At 36.7% G+C, this 18,714-nt stretch overlaps 1 protein-coding gene across 6 annotated transcripts in view; it reads right to left on the bottom strand.

The window, feature by feature from the left end:
* The window catches only part of LOC108708284, a 115,440-nt gene that overhangs the window by 65,571 nt on the left and 31,155 nt on the right, over positions 1-18,714 (bottom strand). For 5 of the 6 annotated variants that reach the window (XM_018246827.2, XM_018246826.2, XM_041582217.1 and 2 more), the window contains 6 exons: positions 18,328-18,489; positions 14,557-14,672; positions 7,540-7,571; positions 6,753-6,844; positions 6,501-6,672; positions 1,453-1,560 (listed from right to left, as the gene is read on the bottom strand). In XM_018246827.2, coding sequence (XP_018102316.1) covers positions 1,453-1,560; positions 6,501-6,672; positions 6,753-6,844; positions 7,540-7,571; positions 14,557-14,672; positions 18,328-18,489 — 682 coding nt within the window. The remainder of the gene's footprint in view (positions 1-1,452; positions 1,561-6,500; positions 6,673-6,752; positions 6,845-7,539; positions 7,572-14,556; positions 14,673-18,327; positions 18,490-18,714) is intronic. The other variant, XM_018246830.2, reaches the window with a different exon arrangement.

Genomic DNA, 18,714 nt, shown 5'->3' with positions numbered 1-18,714 from the left:
GACTTCCTAGAACCTATTTATAGTCAATTGGTGGACTTTGAAAAATCAAAGTTTTTTTTGGGAAAAGCTTTAAATCGAATTCGATCAAACCAAAATAATTTTGGTTGGAAATTTGACCCTTGATAAATATTCCCCTTAGTATATTATAGAATGGTCAAGTCTAAGAACTTTTTCAATTGGTCTTCAATGTTTATTTTTGCCTTCTCCTTCTGACTCTTTCCAGCTTTCACTGACCCCAACTAAAAAACAAATGCTCTGTAAGACTACACATCTTTATTACTTATCTGTCTAAACACTCTCCTATTTATATTCCAGTCTTTTATGTAAATCAATGTGTGGTTGCTAGGGTCATTTGCACCTCAGCAACCAGATTACAGTAACTCTTAGTATTATGTATAGAGTGGTATTCAGAGTCAATTTGCATTTGGTTTTTATGATCTATATTGTGTTTTTTGTTATTAAGCTTTTTATAGAGTCTATGAAAAAACAATTACCCTGTGGACACAGAACTTTAAACCATTCCCCCTGCAAATGTTCAATAACATAGGGTTCACAGGAAGGGAACGCTAAAACTTCGACATATATTCCATAGGGAAAACATTTATGCAGTATCCTCTAACATGCAATAGATAATTCAACCTGGTGCAGTTAGAAAAATGACAGAAAATGTATGTTTTGTTACCAGGGCCGGAACTAGAGGTAGGCACAAGAGGCACGTGCCTAGTGCGCAAAGTTTGGGGGCGCCAGGCACTTACCTTATATGCAGCCTACCCCTAGTCCGGCAAGTGTCACCATATTGAAAAGTGGGTGCGCTCTGTGAAGTCGAAGTGCTTTGCGCACGACCACGCACGCGCAGCCGTTGCGCACGCGCGTCCTCGATTGCGCACGCGCGTCCTCGATTGCGCAGTTACGCACGCACGTCCTCGGTTGCGCACAGTTACGCACAATTACGCATGCGCGTCCTCGGTTGCGCACGGTTACGCGCAATTACGCACGCGCGTCCTCGGTTACGCACTTACGCACGTGAGTCCTAGATTGCGCGCTGTTGCGCACAGCTGTGGTGGGGACCGAAGTTGCTAACGACCAGCTTGGTTGCCTGGGGCAACTGACAGAACTGGCCCGGCACTGTTTGTTACTGCACTGAAGCAAACCTAACAAATGATTCTGCATTATCGACCATGTTAAGAAGCCAATATTCTGTAATTACATTAAAGTACTCAACCATTATAGCTATAGTTAACCATTAACATCAAGCACCAGATCTCATCATTAGAAAAACAAATACCCCAGCAAGAAAGAATGCATATAAGTAGAATTTTTTATATGACTATGATTGAAACGATTACATTTTAAAAGCATGTCATTAACATGATAAGGCATGTACTGGAATCAAGGCCAAATTATTCTTATGATATAATCCTTTATTTAAGAACATTTTCAAAAGTGACACACCTCTTTCTCCACTACTGTAAACTGCCTTTAATAAAATATATGGCTGTGCACTTCCATTTGTATTATCCATATAGTCTGATGGATCCAGAGACTCAAAGTTGAACAGATCTGAAGAGAAAAACAAATGTTAATACTTCAATTACATTTCGAAAGATAAACTAAATAAAGAAAAGGCATCATCAAACAAAGTTTTTATTTATGCTTTAAAGAATAGATTTGTAAAATATTATTACATTGAATAAAATTTAGAATTGAAAAAGGGTGTAATGCAAATGGTTGTGTCCATTCCCTTACAAAGCAGCAGCAGCAGCAGCTATACCCTTTAGCTATGTTTATAACAAAACATGTAACCATCCAATTTGGAACCTACTATTTATATAACCACATCATTTTGACACAGGTTTAATTAGCAGAGTTACTAGGCTAATGTTTATCCAAAAAAAAAAACGTAAAGGCAACTTAAGGCTAATGTCACATCGGGGCTGAAACTCAGGCTGCTGAAGGCAAGCAGAGAATAAGGCACTACACTGTAATCAACCCCTTACCTTGCCTGCAGCCAGATCCATTGAATCAGCCTGGGTGAAGGCACATGCAGCAGAATCACAAGAGTTTGCATTTTGGTGCCGAAAACCACTGTGCTGGCTAAATAAGGGGTTGATTCTAAAGTTAGGATTGATTCTTGACCTGAGTTTCAGACTGAGAGACATTAGCCTAAATAAATATATCTTTTTATAAAGAAAGGTTAATGAGTAAAGGCGCTGTGTGCAAACAAACCCGCACTGTAGGAACAGCACTGCACAATATTCATCCTATCATCCCGTGGGCCAAAAAAATAAATGATATACAAGGAACCATGTGCATGGCCACTTTTACTCAAGTTTTAAGATAAGGAATCCCATACCTGTAAAATACAGTTGCCAGTATATGAGCTCAATCACATTTACCGCTGCGGAGAGCTGATCAAGGCATTCAGGAGTCTGGTATATTTATTTCAATTTACTTTATTCTTGCGCATTAAATGTTACAGAGTAGGGGATTTACATCTAACGTGTTTCGTGTCAAAAGGCTTGACACTTCATCAGAGTATATGAGCTATTTGCATACTGAGTAATGATAAATACACTGACTGGATGGAATGGTGGCACCACCTGTAGTGTAGAGTTATGCATTATAAGTTACATAGAAACAAACCTAGCAACAAATTAATATCAATATAAAGTAAATTAATATATTGTACTATAAAAAGCCACCTTTATGCATTCAGCCTTCAGGTCCACAAGTTGTTAATCCCATTTGTGCCACTGAGCTGTCCTGAAATCTTGGTGCCATTAGTGATTGAGCACTCTTATAATAGGACATAAATGCACATTTCATCATCTTGCTTGAGTTCTGGATCATAACTACCAACTGTCCCGATTTTTGTGGCAAATCAGGACCACTCTAAGATGAATGAATAGTACATTCTGTACTATGTACAATGGCACATTGCAGTGCTGATCCTACAGTCCCTCTGAGGTGTGAACATATGAACAATAGGGGTCCTTAAAATGTAGGTACTTAAAGGTGTGAACAATACCTGGGATTGCAAGTGTGAACAATGCCGGCCTTTTATCGCATGCATATGAGGTGTGAACAATGCAGGTGCCAGTTAGTGTCAGTTCTAATACCTTTTAAAGCAGCCTAACTTTAATGGAGGGCCACACAAAGGGGGCTGCAGGCTACCAGCTGGACAACACTGGAACAACTGTGCCCTGAATCTTTGTGGTGGTTGTACCTTAAGAAAGAGTTAAGAACAGGGTTCTAGAGTGCATTGCACAAGTGTCAGGGTGTAGTATTATTCAAGCACAATAATATGTAATATACTTCTGTATAGTACTCTTAAAATGCACATATAGGCTAAAAGTTGCATTGTGGGCATTCAAGTTTACAAAATGCATGCTTTTTTACAATAAGAGGTTTAATCCCCAGCTATTCAAAGGAAATGTTAAAAAGATGATCCCTGGAGGGAGGTCAAGTATAAAGGGTCAATCTGGAAAATTATAGAATATTTTATCTTGGGAAATGTGTTTTTGAAATAAAGTTGTTTTGCTCTTTCCACCGCCTAGGAGTCCATGGAGTGTGTACCACAATTGTGCTGTGGGTTTGAGATGCTGCATCTGGACCACCAAATGTGAGCAGTGAGTGGCCTGTATTTTTATATGTATGTATATGTATGTCAGGGCATGTGCATTCAATCCTACTCATTTATTGGATGACCTCTTCAGAGTAACGGAGGCTTGTATGCTAAGACTTATTGTTCATGTTGCTTGACTGTGAATATGCTGTATTTTTAACAGGAGCTGGGCTTGATATTTTTTTTCTGTATTGTGAATTGTATAATTTATCATGAGGTCCGAAAATCTACCAAAGGAGGTTATTATATTATGAACTTTGCAGACAGATGCATCTGAGTCAACTTAGTAGAGGAGAATATGTATACAGTATGTATATTTATATGTATGTCAGTATTTATATATCTTACTGTGTATAGTAAGATGCATTCTTAAATTGTGAGGAACCGGAGGCCTTTTATATTTTAGGACAGCTGGAAATCTGAGGCTCACCTACTTCTGGAGAGAGAGAACCTGGGTGTAAGAGTAAGAGAATTAATTCTAATACTATCTGATAGAATAAAATATAAGATTTGAATATAATACTATATTAAAGAGTGTTAGTGGCATTCACATACTCAGTGTGGTATGGACAGCTGTTATGAAGTTAATCTGAGGGTTTGTTGCAAATCATCAAGCAGAATATGAGGTTCACATGTAATAGAAGTTTATGGTACAAGGCTAATTTGTACTGGTTTCTGTGCTGCCATATAATGAGAATCTAAATTAATTACATTATATATTATATATAATGTTTTGTAACTTAAATATATTCTATTTATGCTGTATAATGTGAGGTGGTCAAAAAGCTCAAGTAAGTGACAGCAGCACAATGCAGTGAATCAGAAGAGGATGGGAAGCTACTGGGGCATACTCAGAGACACAGATATCCACTGCTAAAGGGCACTGGTTGCCTTGGTTTGGAACAAAAGCCCAAAACATAATGTATAGCATTTTTAGCCAAATTTTTGTTAAGATTGAATTCTAATTTTACTATTTATTCTGAAGGTATGGTTTTCCTTTAAGTATAAATTATTATATTTTCATACATTTATTAGTTATCTACTACGCACATTTTGGCAGCTCTGATGACACTTGAATGGAACCCCAATGACTTTACAGTACCTTATTTATATGAACTATATTAAAGTTTCTGAACCAAATACACATTTTAACCAGTGCAGGTAAAACCTTCATACTATTCAAATACATACAGGTTTGTCTGTACAATAGCCCCTCTTCAAAATTATAAACACTAATTTCTTTCTTTTTTAAAACATTAATAATAATAACAAGAGGTTTTGTCTAGCATTACCCATTTAACCTCTAACAATAAAAATAAAGGAATGATTTCCTTAGGGTGCAGAGGGAAACAACTGCTTATGTATGGAAATGTAGTCTAATGGATTCATACTTATCTTGATTGTTCCTGCTGATTCTGATTGCTGCAAAGCTGAAAGCTTGGAAATGGTTTCATTTAATGTCAAAGAGAGGAGCATCATGTAAGCTTTAGACTTTTTATAGGTCAGACATGATGTCAGCATGCTGTTCACCTATAATCAGCTCTACTTACTTGCTGAATGCTATGCAGTATATTATTACAAAATATTGTTGTCATAGAACATACTGCGAAACTTGAAAAGCAAAAAACATACTGTATCACAAAAATAGCTTTTTATAATTTACAGGAAAAGTGCTTACACAAAACATTAGCAGGATTAACGAGGCCCATAATGTCACATAATTATTGATATTACTGAATTAAGCTTAGTTAATGTGCTTAATTAGAAAGGACACAACAGAGTTTTAGTGATACCAATGGTTTTTTTTACTACATACTTTACCCGTAGGTCTAAGATGAAATTTGTTATGTACACTGAATATCATTTCTTACTGTAATTGTGAAGCAATATGTATTTCTACTATGTAATGAAATTCAAAATGGTTATTCGTAATGTAGTGATTTAAATGATTTTGAAGAGGAGGCAATGGTCCCCAACTGTGAGAATCTTGTCTCAGGCAGCATGGACCGGCCAGTTACCAGGGGTGGCAAAAAGCTTTATTTATTAAGGGTCGAATTGAAAATTTTAATTAGAATTTTTGAATTAATTTAATGGTCAAAACTTTCAAATTGTGAATAATGGAAATTCAGCTCTACTAATGCAGCAAGTGCAATAGCGATCACTGCAGTAGCGATATGGCCCCCCTGGATTCGCTCTGACATTAAAAGTTGAAAGCGAGGAGTGGGAGAGGGGCGGCAGCAGCCTCTGAAATGCTGCTGGTTTCCAAATACTGAGCACCCACAAAACAATCAAAACGGCTGTCTGGTTGCAGTGTAGATCATAAAACACAAATTTGGAAATACAAAAACAGGAAACAGGATTATCTTAAAATTCCTGAGACAAAAATAGAACGATCTTGAGTCATGTCTGGGGTTGAATCCTTAAAAAGGATATAAACCCAAAAAAATTCATTGATGACGGAAGAAATATGGGAGATAATATTGTAGCATCTAATATGCAGTCTATATCTACTACTCTGAAAAAATTATAATTCTGGGCCCCTGCTTATATAATGGCTTAACTATGTTACATAGTGGCTCGGTGGTACATTTTACAAATAGGAGCAGTCAACACAGCTGCAGAAGTCATATTCTGTTCAAACATTAAAATTAAAATTATTTAATAAATGAACAATAGCATCATTCCTGGTTTACATGTCAAAACATGTGTTTTGCCTGGGGGCCTTGGTTCACATTGAGATTCATATACAGGTACTGACAATAAAATTGGCAGTGCAACTACCCCATACTTGTTTAGAAATAGTCCAGTTATCATGTAATATTGAATATACATTTTACAACATGTGGACTAATAAGGTTTCATATTGAATCCATACCCTTAAACTTTATAATGAAAGAAGCCATGTCCTTTTTAGTTTCTTTATTTTGTGTGACTTTTTGCAGCAGACTGGGCTTCACAGAGGTGGTTTTGGAACGAAGCTTTATATGACCATAAAATATAGATGCTGTCAGCTTCACAGCATTAGGATCAAAGTCTTTATCCCAAGTCTGTTGAAACAAATTGCAAAATATTAACTCTTATCCTATCAAAATATTAGTAAATGCAAGAGAATTAAAGAATCACTTACATTTGAAGCCAAATCAGCATTCTGTAATGGGAATGTCAAATTTAGTATTATATCTTTTACACCTATTGGCAAGATGTTCCTAATCATTTCTGCTGCAGAAACAGAAACAGAAGAAAATAGCACAAAATTAAAAAAAAATGTCTAATTTGTTCATGAGCAACAAATGTGCAGTGCAGCAAATACAGAGATACCAATTATACAGTTTTGAGAGTTATTTAGAGCGATAAATGATTGGGCAAAACAGTAGTGGACAGTTGCCTTATACTGTATACACGGGGGCAGACACTGGTCAAAATAAAAACCGTGGTTTAAAATATTCACAATTTTTATGGCTAAATCAGCTTTTATACTGTGAAAAGTAAAGGTGGAAACAAGAGGAATTATCTGGCAACACTACATAACACAATTTTTAAAGCTAGAGATTGTGTACTAAGTTATCATTCAGTTTTCAGTAAAAGCTAAACATAAGAATACATATACATACATAATTAAAATGATCAATTCTACTTCACATTAGCAGATAATATGATGAAACAGTCTGCATCAATGTTCACTTGCAGTACGTCTATTCAAGTAAAAATATTTATGACAGTCTAAAACCAAAAGCATTAAAATACCTTGTTTTGATCTTGACTTTGCATAGCCATGTCTAAAAACATTTGAAGTGCTGCAAGTCCATTTCTATGTATTTATTTATTTTATTTATTTATTTGCAAACTCTGACATTTGCCATATACCTGTATCTGTTAAAATGCTATTTTTAGAGTTCACTTTACATGTTACATACCTTGATGCCTTGGAGACAAATCATGCAATTGCCTGTACATAAAAAATACTAATTAGTTTGTTCTTATAATTTTTCCTTGTTTCAATGCACACCACAAAACATAATCCTAGTGGGATTACAAATGTAATTAACTGTTCTGACAACTTTTTTTAGACAAAAACAAAATTAAAGGGAAGCAATCAAATCATGTTTGAAGTTTTTCTTTTGTAGCACTAAAATATATAAGACTAAGTAGTTAACTAACAGTAATCAAACTTGAAAAAAAAAAAAAATGCTTGATAGCTCATCTTCCACTTACCGAAAGAACAATTGATTTTTCTATCTTATTTAGAAATTGCATTTAGCTATTCAATTTCTTAATATTACTCCTGTAAACACCTATAGGCAGGGGCACTGCTGCCATGAGGCAGGTTTAGAATCTTGCCTCAGGCAGCAATGGCCCATGTGTTACCAGAGACAGCAAAAACCCACCCCTGGTAACTTTAAAGAGATACTGACACCAGAAATTAAACTCTCTATCATAATATGGCTTTTAAAAGCTACTTTTAACTTTGCCATAAAGTATTTCCACAATAATTTTACATTACCTGTTACCTGGTATCCCATGTTACTGTATGAGGGGGCTTCCATATTTGTGCAGCAGGAGTCCGTTAGCATTAGAAACTTACAATAATTAACAATAACTTACAAAAACAAACCTCTCAGCAAAAAAAAAAAATCAACATGACCTATAGGTAACTTATAATGTACATTCATATATTAAAAAGTAGTTTTTAAGTGTCAGTATCACTCTGTTTATTAAATTGTAATCTTTGGCTCCAAAGGTGAAAAAGTAAGTGCGGGGGAATGAGGGAGATGCCTTAAGGTGGCACACCACCCCAAATAACCACTGTCTATAGGTAAGGAAAAGACAGGTTAGTAACTGACAATTTTACCAAATTAAGTACAACATAATCAAGTAACCCACTTTTACAAGTAATCTTGTTTTTACAACCAGAGGTTGAATAAGTCTCAGTCACTGAGATGAAAGAGTTTTTTCACATGATACAGTTCCGTGGAGAAATTTCAGAGCCAATCTGACACTGGCTCTAATGCATTTGACACAAGAAAAACGCCCATTGACTCCAATGCATTTACCAAAATTTCAGATATATTTCACCATTTTGCAATTTTGTTCAGGGCTGTTTTGCTCATCGCCACTCATCATCTGTGCTCCCCTATAGTTGACTTACTCTGCAATTTTGAGAAAAGTTATACTAAATGAAAGTCTTTGGTATTCGTTGCGTATTTCTCAGTTACTGTGGTAAAGCCCAATAACCGAAAACAGAAATATCAAACTAATATGACAAGGAAGTATATATTAATTAGCACTGGCTTGGGGTATCAGGTAAATGATTATAATCACTGGGACTGGCTAACATGTTGGCACACCCCAGTGATTACACCTGTAGTTCTAATTTAACTGCAATGTAATTTTGCATTTCCAATTACTCCAATGCATGTCTGCCAAATTTATAATAGACAAACACTGCAAGTCTATAGGAATATTTAATATATTGGAAAAATGATGATCATGGTTTAACAATAATGTTAAAATGATAAACACAAAATGGTAAATGGGGGGGTATTCTTTCTCTGTTAATGATAATGTTATATATTGTATATATAATCCAACATAAAAAATTATATATACTTTAATAAACCTGCCCCTCAGTATATGAAGAATTCTACTGTATATACATTAAGAGGGTTATTTATCAAAGGTCAAATTTTAGAGCTTTGTGAGCTTTTTTACACCTTGAATGAACTCCAATTAACTCACAACTTGAATGGTATCTAATTTAAGAAAAACTCAAATGTAAAAAACTCAAATTAGTGTAGTTGGGGTGAAAAAAAATACTCAAATTGATCGAGTTTTCAGTGAAAAAAAACTTAAATTGTTCGAATTGATCTAGTTTTTGAGCAAAACCCACCGAAAAATACCTCGAACATCATAAAGGCTAGTAACATCTTAAAATAGTTCAAGGGACTTCTGCCATTGACTTCTACATGACCTTAACGGGTGTTTTCAGATTCAAGCTATTTCCAGCTACAGGTATAATAAATCTTGACAAATTTGAGTTTTGTTTTTTTTTTAAACAGAAATTTTTAGGTTTTTTTTAACCCGAAAATTCGAGTTTTGACTGATAAATACCCTTGAAAACTAAAACATTTCGTGGAAAACACAACTTAACCTTAGTAGAGTTTTCAGCAGTGTTGCTGCATATTGTACAATTCAAAAACAATGTTGTAAGTTACGAAAATAAGCATGAGAATTTTACTAGTTCTTCTTAAAAGGATTCTATCACAATTTTTAGGTTGTAGTTTTTATTTCTAAAGTGCACTGATTACACTGGAAATAAATTACTCTACCATATAAAATGTTATTCCTGAACCAATAAATGTTTTTTTTTTAGTTGTAATAACGGTGTGTAGGCAGCAATTTCATGTCATTTTGCCTGATCCCCTGAATGAGCCAGCATTAGCACTACGTGTAACTGGAGGAGTCACAGTGGGAATTTGATTTTTACTATTAAAGGGCACCAATCATAACTAAAATCATTTACTAAGTAAATACACTATGTGAAAGTTCAAGAAATACAATTTTTATAACAATTAAAATTGTTTGTTTAATGTAAAACATCAGCTCACTATACCTCCTGCAAGATCTCCCCTATCTCCACTGCAGTTCTAGCTGAGGCAGGCATCTTGGATTTCACTGGCTCCTCCTACCTATATCTTCCCAGCCAACTGTAGCTCTGAAATCTCGCACATGCTCAGTTGAAATTCATTGGTTGCTTATCAACCCTTCTAAGCTATTTTCAAATCAGCCAAACCTCTGTGTTAGCTGCTGTTCAGTAGTGCTGCCACCTTCTGGAAGTTAGTGTGTGCCCTTCATTTGCATAACATCACCAGCAGGGGATAAGATAGGGAAGTCTCGTGATACTTCTAGCGAAGGAGTTTACTAAAGCTAGGCATTCTGGGTAGAATACTCAAGGCAGTGTAACAATCTGAGCATGCTCCTGAAATTTGCATGTTATAGTCTCAGTATGGACTCCCTCAGTGAAAGAACCATTTGACAAAGTAAGGGATTTTTTAAAACCTGCAGTTTTTTTTCAAAAAACTATATATGTAGTTTGATTAAACGTGTTTAGCTTGTACTGGTCAAATTGTTAATATGTGTTTGATTTTGGCTGTGATAGGTGCCCTTTAAGTGTTATTATTATAGCTACTATAGAGCCGTTTTCTTGTGTCAGGGAGCTGTTATCTGGTTACCTTCCCATTGTTCTGCTGAAGGGCTGCAGGGGGGGAAGTGATATCACTTCAACTTGTAGGGCAGCAGTAAAGAGTGACTGAAGTTTATCAGAACACAAGTCACATGACTGAGGGCAACTGAGAAAACTCAACAATATTTCAAAATTAAATATGAAAATTCTATGAAAATTTTAAAAATATAAATTTAGTTTTAAAAGATGCTACAACCTACATGTTCATCTAATTTGTGAAGCATAGAAAAACCAGAGGGAAAAAAGTATAGTATGTCTAAACCAATAAATAAGAACGTCTGAAAATATAGCTTGATTTATGATAAAAGAAACTACCACGTTTGTATTTAAAATGTACTAAAGAATATAATTTAAAAAGCAATACAAAATAAGGCAATCTATTTTGCTCATAATAGAAAAGTGTTCTCTCGATGATTCATCTCTTGTCAAAATAAATGGTGTCAAAAGAGAGGATAAAAAAAGAATATTATTTTTATTACAGAAACAGTTTACTGTTAACATTTTTAGCAAGTTATTTTTTAAAGGTGGTTGAATAGTCACTATACAAAGGATTTCATTACTAACATTCTTCTTACTTCACAACAGTAATTTATTGTGAAGCCATTTAGTGCAGTTTTACCAATTTTTCCACCTGGATGAAATAAACATGTAGAATGTCTCTGCATTCATAACTTTATTTTATCATGGTGGCATTTTATTTGTTATATTTATGTTATTCTGATACAATGTGTACAGAAAGAAAGAAAAATCTGAAACACAATGGAGCCGAATGTTAAGTAGACAGATTCCTGAGCTTATTACTGTTAAAGGGGACCTGTCACCCAAAACTCAAAATCCTATTTTACCAAATTAGTCAAGCAATATGAACTTTAATTACACTATATAAATTATTTGAATCTTGTTTCCTCCAGTCTGGTAATTCATAATTATAGCAATCAGGCAGGAGCCATTTTGTGTACACTGTTATTAAGGCAAGCCTTGCATCATCTCAGAATCTTGTTTGTGCACCAGAACGGTGACCTGATGTCCATCCCCATGCCCTGGCTACACAATTAAATGGTAAAGAGAAAGGGTGTGTGGAGAGCAGTGACATATAATAAGTGCTGAATGGAAAGTGAAAGTAATTGTCTGCCCCACCTCTATGCCCAGGGCATAGAGGAGTGTCAGACAATATTTGATTGACAGCTGAGATTTTTAAATGAGCTTACAACAGCTATGAATGCTTTAATAAAAAATAGAAATTGGATTTCATGTTTAATTTGAAAAATACTTTTATTATACAGATTTTTGTGTCTGGATGACAGGTCCACTTTAAAGGGAAAAGATACCCCCTGTTTTACATGAGTTTATTCATTTAAGTTACAGTCATATGAAAATGTTTGGGAACCCCTCTTAATTCTTTGGAGTATTGTTTATCAAAGTAGCAACTTCCTTTTAATATATGACATGCCTTATAGAAACAGTAGTATTTTAGCAGTGACATAAAGTTTATTGGATTAACAGAAAATATGCAATATTGCAAATGTAACAGCCTCTAGATGCCTCCTATAGCCTTTGATGAGTGTCTGGATTCTGGATGGCGGTATTTTTGACCATTCGTCCATACAAAACCTCTCCAGTTCTGTTAAATTTGATGGCTGCCGAGCAAGGACAGCCTGCTTCAAATCATCCCATAGATTTTTGATGATATTCAGGTCGGGGGACTCTGACGGCCATACCAGAATATTGTACTTCTCCCTCTGCATAAATTCCTTTGTAGATTTCGAAGTGTGTTTAGGGTAATTGTCTTGGCATATCCAACCTCTGCGTGAATTTGTTGAAATTGTGTTGAATTCATCCGACCCTCGACTTTAACAAGTCCCTAAACTAGCCCACAGCCCCACAACATAATGGAACCTTCATCAAATTTGACAGTAGGTAGCAGGTCAAATTCTTGGAATGTGGTGTTCTTCTTCCGCCATGCAAAGTGCTTTTCGTTATGACCAAATAACTAAATTTTTGTCTCATTAGTCCGTAGCACTTTGTTTCAAAATTACTGTGGCTTGTTTAAATGAGCTTTTGCATACAACAAGCGACTCTGTTTGTGGCGTGAGTGCAGAAAGGGCTTCTTTTTCATCACCCTGCCATACAGATGTTCATTGTGCAAATTGTGCTGAATTGTAGAACGATGTACAGATACACCATCTGCAGCAAGATGTTCTTGCAGGTCTTTGGAGGTGATCTTTGGCTTGTCTGTAACCCTTCTCACAATCCTCTGCATATGCTGCTTCTGTATTTTTCTTGGCCTGCCAGACCTGGCTTTTACAGCAACTGTGCCTGTGGCCTTCCATTTCCTGATTCCATTCCTTACAGTTCAAACTGACAGTTTAAACCTCTGAGATAGCTTTTTGTAGCCTTCCCCTAAACCATTATACTGGACAATCTTTGTTTTTAGGTCTTTTGACAGTTGCTTTGAGGATCCTATGCTGTCACTCTTCAGAGTAGAGTCAAACAGAAGCACAACTTGAAATTGGCCACCTTACTGTAAATACTGTACCCTTTCTCATTATTGGACACCTGGCTATTAAGTTCAAGGTTTAACGAGCTAATACAACCAATTTGGTGTTTTCAGTAATCAGTATTGAGCAGTTACATGGACTCAAATTAGCAAAATTACAAGGGTACCCATATTTTTGCACAGCCAGTTTTTCACATTTGATTTCATTTCATACAACGGAATACTGCTTCACTAAACTTCCATAAATAACTATGAATGTATTTTTTTTTTCACAGACATACCTGATTCCACACATTGATAGGAAACCATGATAGTCTGTCTGTCTGAAGGTACTAATTCCCCTCCCCTTAGACTTACATTGCAATGCACCCCTCCCTCGCCTTGTTCCTTTGTGAAGCAATGGATTGTGGGACTTGAAGTCATTCTGCTTTCCAAATAATCTATGCACCACACCACTGGAGTAACTATAGAGGAAGCAGATCCCGTGAGTTTTTATTTATTAAGCTCTAAACTCTCATTTTGATGAATCTGCCATAGGTGGCCATAGACGTAACAATTATGATCTTTCTTGCAAAAGATCTTTCCAAAAAAGATTGTTCGTTTTGATACACGTGTAGAGCTGAATTGTCAGATACACAGGTAGAAACAATAGAATTCTACCTGTATCTGATGATGCAGCTCTAACAATGGAAAATTTTCCATCCAGACCGATAGATGAGCCGACAGATATGCAAGTCTTCTGTCGATAATGGTCGGCTCTTTTCCCACCATACACGCACCAAATATCGTATGAAAATTAGTTTCATATGAGCACACCCCTTAGTGCTCATTCTAAGAGCACTTGTGCTCAGGGGTGTGCTGCTCTTTACAGGGAGCATTGGGGATTACTTGAGGTTATGGCTAAACATAAACAAGCGACTTCACACATGCATTGCACAACTACATCATTAGCCAGGTTCCCCTGTGTCAATAGGCCTGCCTGCATGCAATTCATTCAAACAGACTTGTGCAATTTCACATAGTGGGAATGAGCTCTTGGTTGCAAGCCCATTTTTCTGCAACCAAGAATGAGCCCTTTGGGATGATTTGTACACACAAAATAAAAGCTCTCAATAATTATCCTTCTAAACAGATTTAGGGTGCCTAAAAATTCCAGGAAGTTGCTTTAAAACTGAAAAATAGCTATTGTATTACCTTGCATTGAGATGATTCATCCCTGGGATATCTGCAGATAATCCACCTTGCTGCAAATGAATCCATGCTCTCTGAATATCAAAGGTAAATAGGCGATATCCCCCACTCAAAAAAACCTAAAATGAATATGTTATTACATTTTATGAATTTCAAATAAATTTAAAATGAAATTACAATAGTTAGAAGACCAATGGGGTAACTGAATATATATATATATATAGAATTGAGGTTTAGGCTGGCTTGGAAATGGAGCAGCTAACTACCTAAAACAGTGCTGTCCAGCTAGCAGCCCATAACCCCCGTTGTGTGCCCCCCCCCACATGAAAGTCTGCATGCTGTGACTGTTTACCTTGTGTAAGATTTAAAAGGTATCAATTCTGAGATTAACTGGCATTGTTTATACCTCAAATTTAGACTGTAAAGTCCTGCATTGTTCACACTTGCAATCCCCCCTGCATTGTAACACCTCTATTGTTCACACCTCAGACCCAGAATAGTGCCCACATTGTTCATCTGTTCACACCTCATACAAACTGTTGGAGGTGCACCAGCATTGTGACACTGTATGTAGCACAGTACACACTGTTCATCCTGATAGGTTTCCTTGTCTCCTGCTGTATTCTGAATGCCCTGTGCTCCCTGTGTGCGCCATACTCTGCCTGCCCCATGCTCCCTGTGTGTGCCATACTCTGCCTGCCCTATGCTCCCTGTGTGTGCCATACTCTGCCTTCCCTATGCTTCCTGTGTGTGCCATACTCTGCCTGCCCTATGCTCATTTTGTGTGCCATACTCTGGCTGTCCTATGCTTCCTGTGTGTGCCATACTCTGCTTGGCCTATGCTTCCTGTGTGTGCCATACTCTGCCTGCCCTATGCGTACTCTGCCTGCCCTATGTTCTCTGTGTGTGCCATACTGTGTCTGCCCTATGCTAGCTGTGTGTGCCATACTCTGCCCACCCTATGCTCCCTGTGTGTGCCATACTCTGCTTGGCCTATGCTTTCTGTGTGTGCCACATACTCTGCCTGCTATATGCTTCCTATGTGCCATACTCTGCCTGCCCTATGTTCCCTGTGTGTGCCATACTCTGCCTGCCATATGTTCCCTGTGTGTGCCATACTCTGCTTGGCCTATGCTTCCTGTGTGTGCCATACTCTGCCTGGCCTATGCTTCCTGTGTGCCATACTCTGCCTGCCCTATGTTCTCTGTGTGTACCATACCCTGCCTGCCCTATGTTCCCTGTGTGTACCATATTCTGCCTGCCCTATGCTACCTGTGTGCCATACTCTGCCTGCCCTATGCTACCTGTGTGCCATACTATGCCTGCCCTATCCTGCCTGTGGGTGCCATACTCTGTCTATTCTATGCTAATTGTGCGTGCCATGCTCTGCCTGTGGAAAGTGAACTTGGTGGGGTTTGTTAGCATTACTTCTTAGGCGTCTCCATGATAGTTAATCATGTTCTGGGGTTGCTGTGTTATCCACAGGGAAATATGAGGCATAAGGATTTTTGGGTACGTTTTAATATGACTTATCTTTTAATATGATATGCCTGCAGTGAGCACCAACCATTTGATTTTTTGGTGTGTTACCACCATTAATTCGTACATGGTCTTAAAAGTTCTTGTGGTAACATGGGTGTGGTTTAAAGTGGGTTTGTTTAAAAAAACAGGGGGTGGTCAACACTGACTTCCATTATTGACCCTCCACCACATAGGCCATAAAAATTCCGGCCCTTGGTACCACAGAAATTGGACAGCACTGACCTTAAAGGTAAGGGAGCAGAATCCCTGAGTTTCATTAAAGGGGTTGTTCACCTTTAAATTGACTGTTAGGGGCCCATTTACTAAGGGTCGAAGTGAATTTTTGGGTACTTCGACCATCAAATAGGCCAAAATTCGATTTGAATTGAAAAAACTTCGAAGTACTGTCTCTTTAAAAAAAACTTTGACTTCGACACCTTAAACCTGCCGAATTGCTGTTTAGCCAATGGAGGACCTCCTATAAACTTTGGCTAAGTTTTGAGCAGTCAAAGTATTTATTTGTAAAGTCGTTCGAATCGTTTAATTCGTTTTTTAACTTTGAAATTCGACCCTTAGTAAATGTGCCCCTTAGTATGATGTGGAGAGTGATATTCTGAGACAAATTGCAATAGGTTTTCATTTTTTATTATTTGTGATTTTTGAGTAATTTAGCTTTTTATTCAGCAGCTCTCCAGTTTGCAGTTTCAGCCATCTAGTTGCTAGGGTCCAAATTACCCTAGCAACCATGCTTTAATTTGAATAAGAGACTGGAATATGAATAGGAGAGGCCTGAATAGAAAGATGAGTAATACAAAATAGCAATAAAAATACATTTGTAGCCTTACAGAGCATTTGTTTTTTAGAAGGGATCAGTGACCCCCATTTGAAAGCTTAAGAGAGTCAGAAAGAGAAGGCCATTAATTGAAACCCTATACAAAGTAAACAGTGAAGACCAATTGAAAAATTGCTTAGAATATGCCATACTATAACATACTAAAAGGTACCTTAATGGTGAACCACCCCTTTAAAGGCAACTGTTATAAATGATATAATAGTTGCTAATATTTCACAGATAATGTGAGAAATTAAATTTTGGGTCTGTACCTGAATAACTAAAATGCTAGAACTGAAACACCATAGAGAAAAGCATTAAATGAGGCATATTGTATTTATTTTCAAGTTATGATTTCGCCATGATGTGCCCATTTTTTTTCTCAGACATTTTTATTCTGCAATTTCTTATTTTTCATTATCATATTTTCTCAAACAATAAAAATCTTGCCACCAAGCACTGGTGAGATGTTTCAATTTTTGAAAAACTTTTTGGGGGGTAAAAAATGCAACAACGGATCTTAGATTTGCTCCACAGTCTAATGTTTTCTTTACCTTGCCCCATTCAAATTTCCTGGTTGCACCCTGAAATGCTATTCTTCAGCTTTGAGGTAAATTTATCAAGTGTGATATTAGATCTGAGCATGGAAAAAATTAAAATCCAATAGGAATGAATAGAGAGTGGGTGAATTTTTTTGTGGCCAGATCTATTTTCACACTTTGATAAATCTACAGATAATCTGTAAATCAATAGGAGTTCACTCTGTATACAAAGCTGCCATTGTCTGACAATATAGAAGGGGAGAGTGGTGGGCAGCACACAGGCTTTTTGTGGAATGCCACTGGCTTGCATGTCATTTACAAAGCTGGGTAGCCTCAGGGGACACAAGGCATTAGGAAGCCTGTACAGAAGTCAGCTTGTGCATATGAATATATTAAAAATTGTAGCTCTGAAAAGGGCAGTGTTTATCTGAGTGATAATGTAATATGGACATGTAAGGACATATATGAGTAATATGACGCGTTTCTTTTTTCATTTTTGAAGTTTTGTGATTATGTTTTTTCCTGAAGGCCAACACGCTTCAAGAAGATAACTTTTTTTGGTTGACCTCCAAAACAGATATAGCTACCCATGATAAAGATAATACAAGTCAATTCTTCCACAGAAATATCTTTGTTATACATTCCATTACCTTAGTCAAATGCTTAGTTGCAGTATAAAGACTGCTGCCTACGTTCTGTATCTAATAAGAAAAACCTGGAGTAAAGGGCTAAAGGTTAGAAATCCAAAATTAGAGCATTTTCTACACTGGAACATCTGGCAGTGTTTACTAAGGATAGTAAAAATGTTCTATCAGCTGGAATTGTACGACAAAAAAAGCAGACAAAAATGAAGGAAATAATGAAATGACAATGTGTAACCTTTCTAACTGCTGGATAGTCCTTTGCAGTCATAAATGAATCTTTCAGTAGCAAAAGAATGGCTAGGCAGAAATTCTCCATGACTTTGCGATTCCAGTCCTGCATGAATAGTTGATCCCATATCAGCAATAATGTGGGTAAGTCCACTGAGTTCACAAAGCCCTAAAGGAAACAAAATTTAATTAATTAATTAATTAAAACATTTAAGGATTCATTTAGAAAAACAGAGGCAGCCCCAAGCTCTACTGGGGAAGGAGCTGATGAGAATGATGAAAGATCTTGGTAAAGCAACAAATAAACACATCCTTGCTATATAAATAAAATATAATGTATAAAAATAACTGACAACCTACTGATGTGATTTTTTTCTGCCGTTCTTGCTGTTCA

The sequence above is a fragment of the Xenopus laevis genome, chromosome 2L, assembly GCF_017654675.1.
Source record: "Xenopus laevis strain J_2021 chromosome 2L, Xenopus_laevis_v10.1, whole genome shotgun sequence".
Classification (NCBI taxonomy): domain Eukaryota; kingdom Metazoa; phylum Chordata; class Amphibia; order Anura; family Pipidae; genus Xenopus; species Xenopus laevis.
This window is presented reverse-complemented; position numbering and strand designations above follow the sequence as displayed.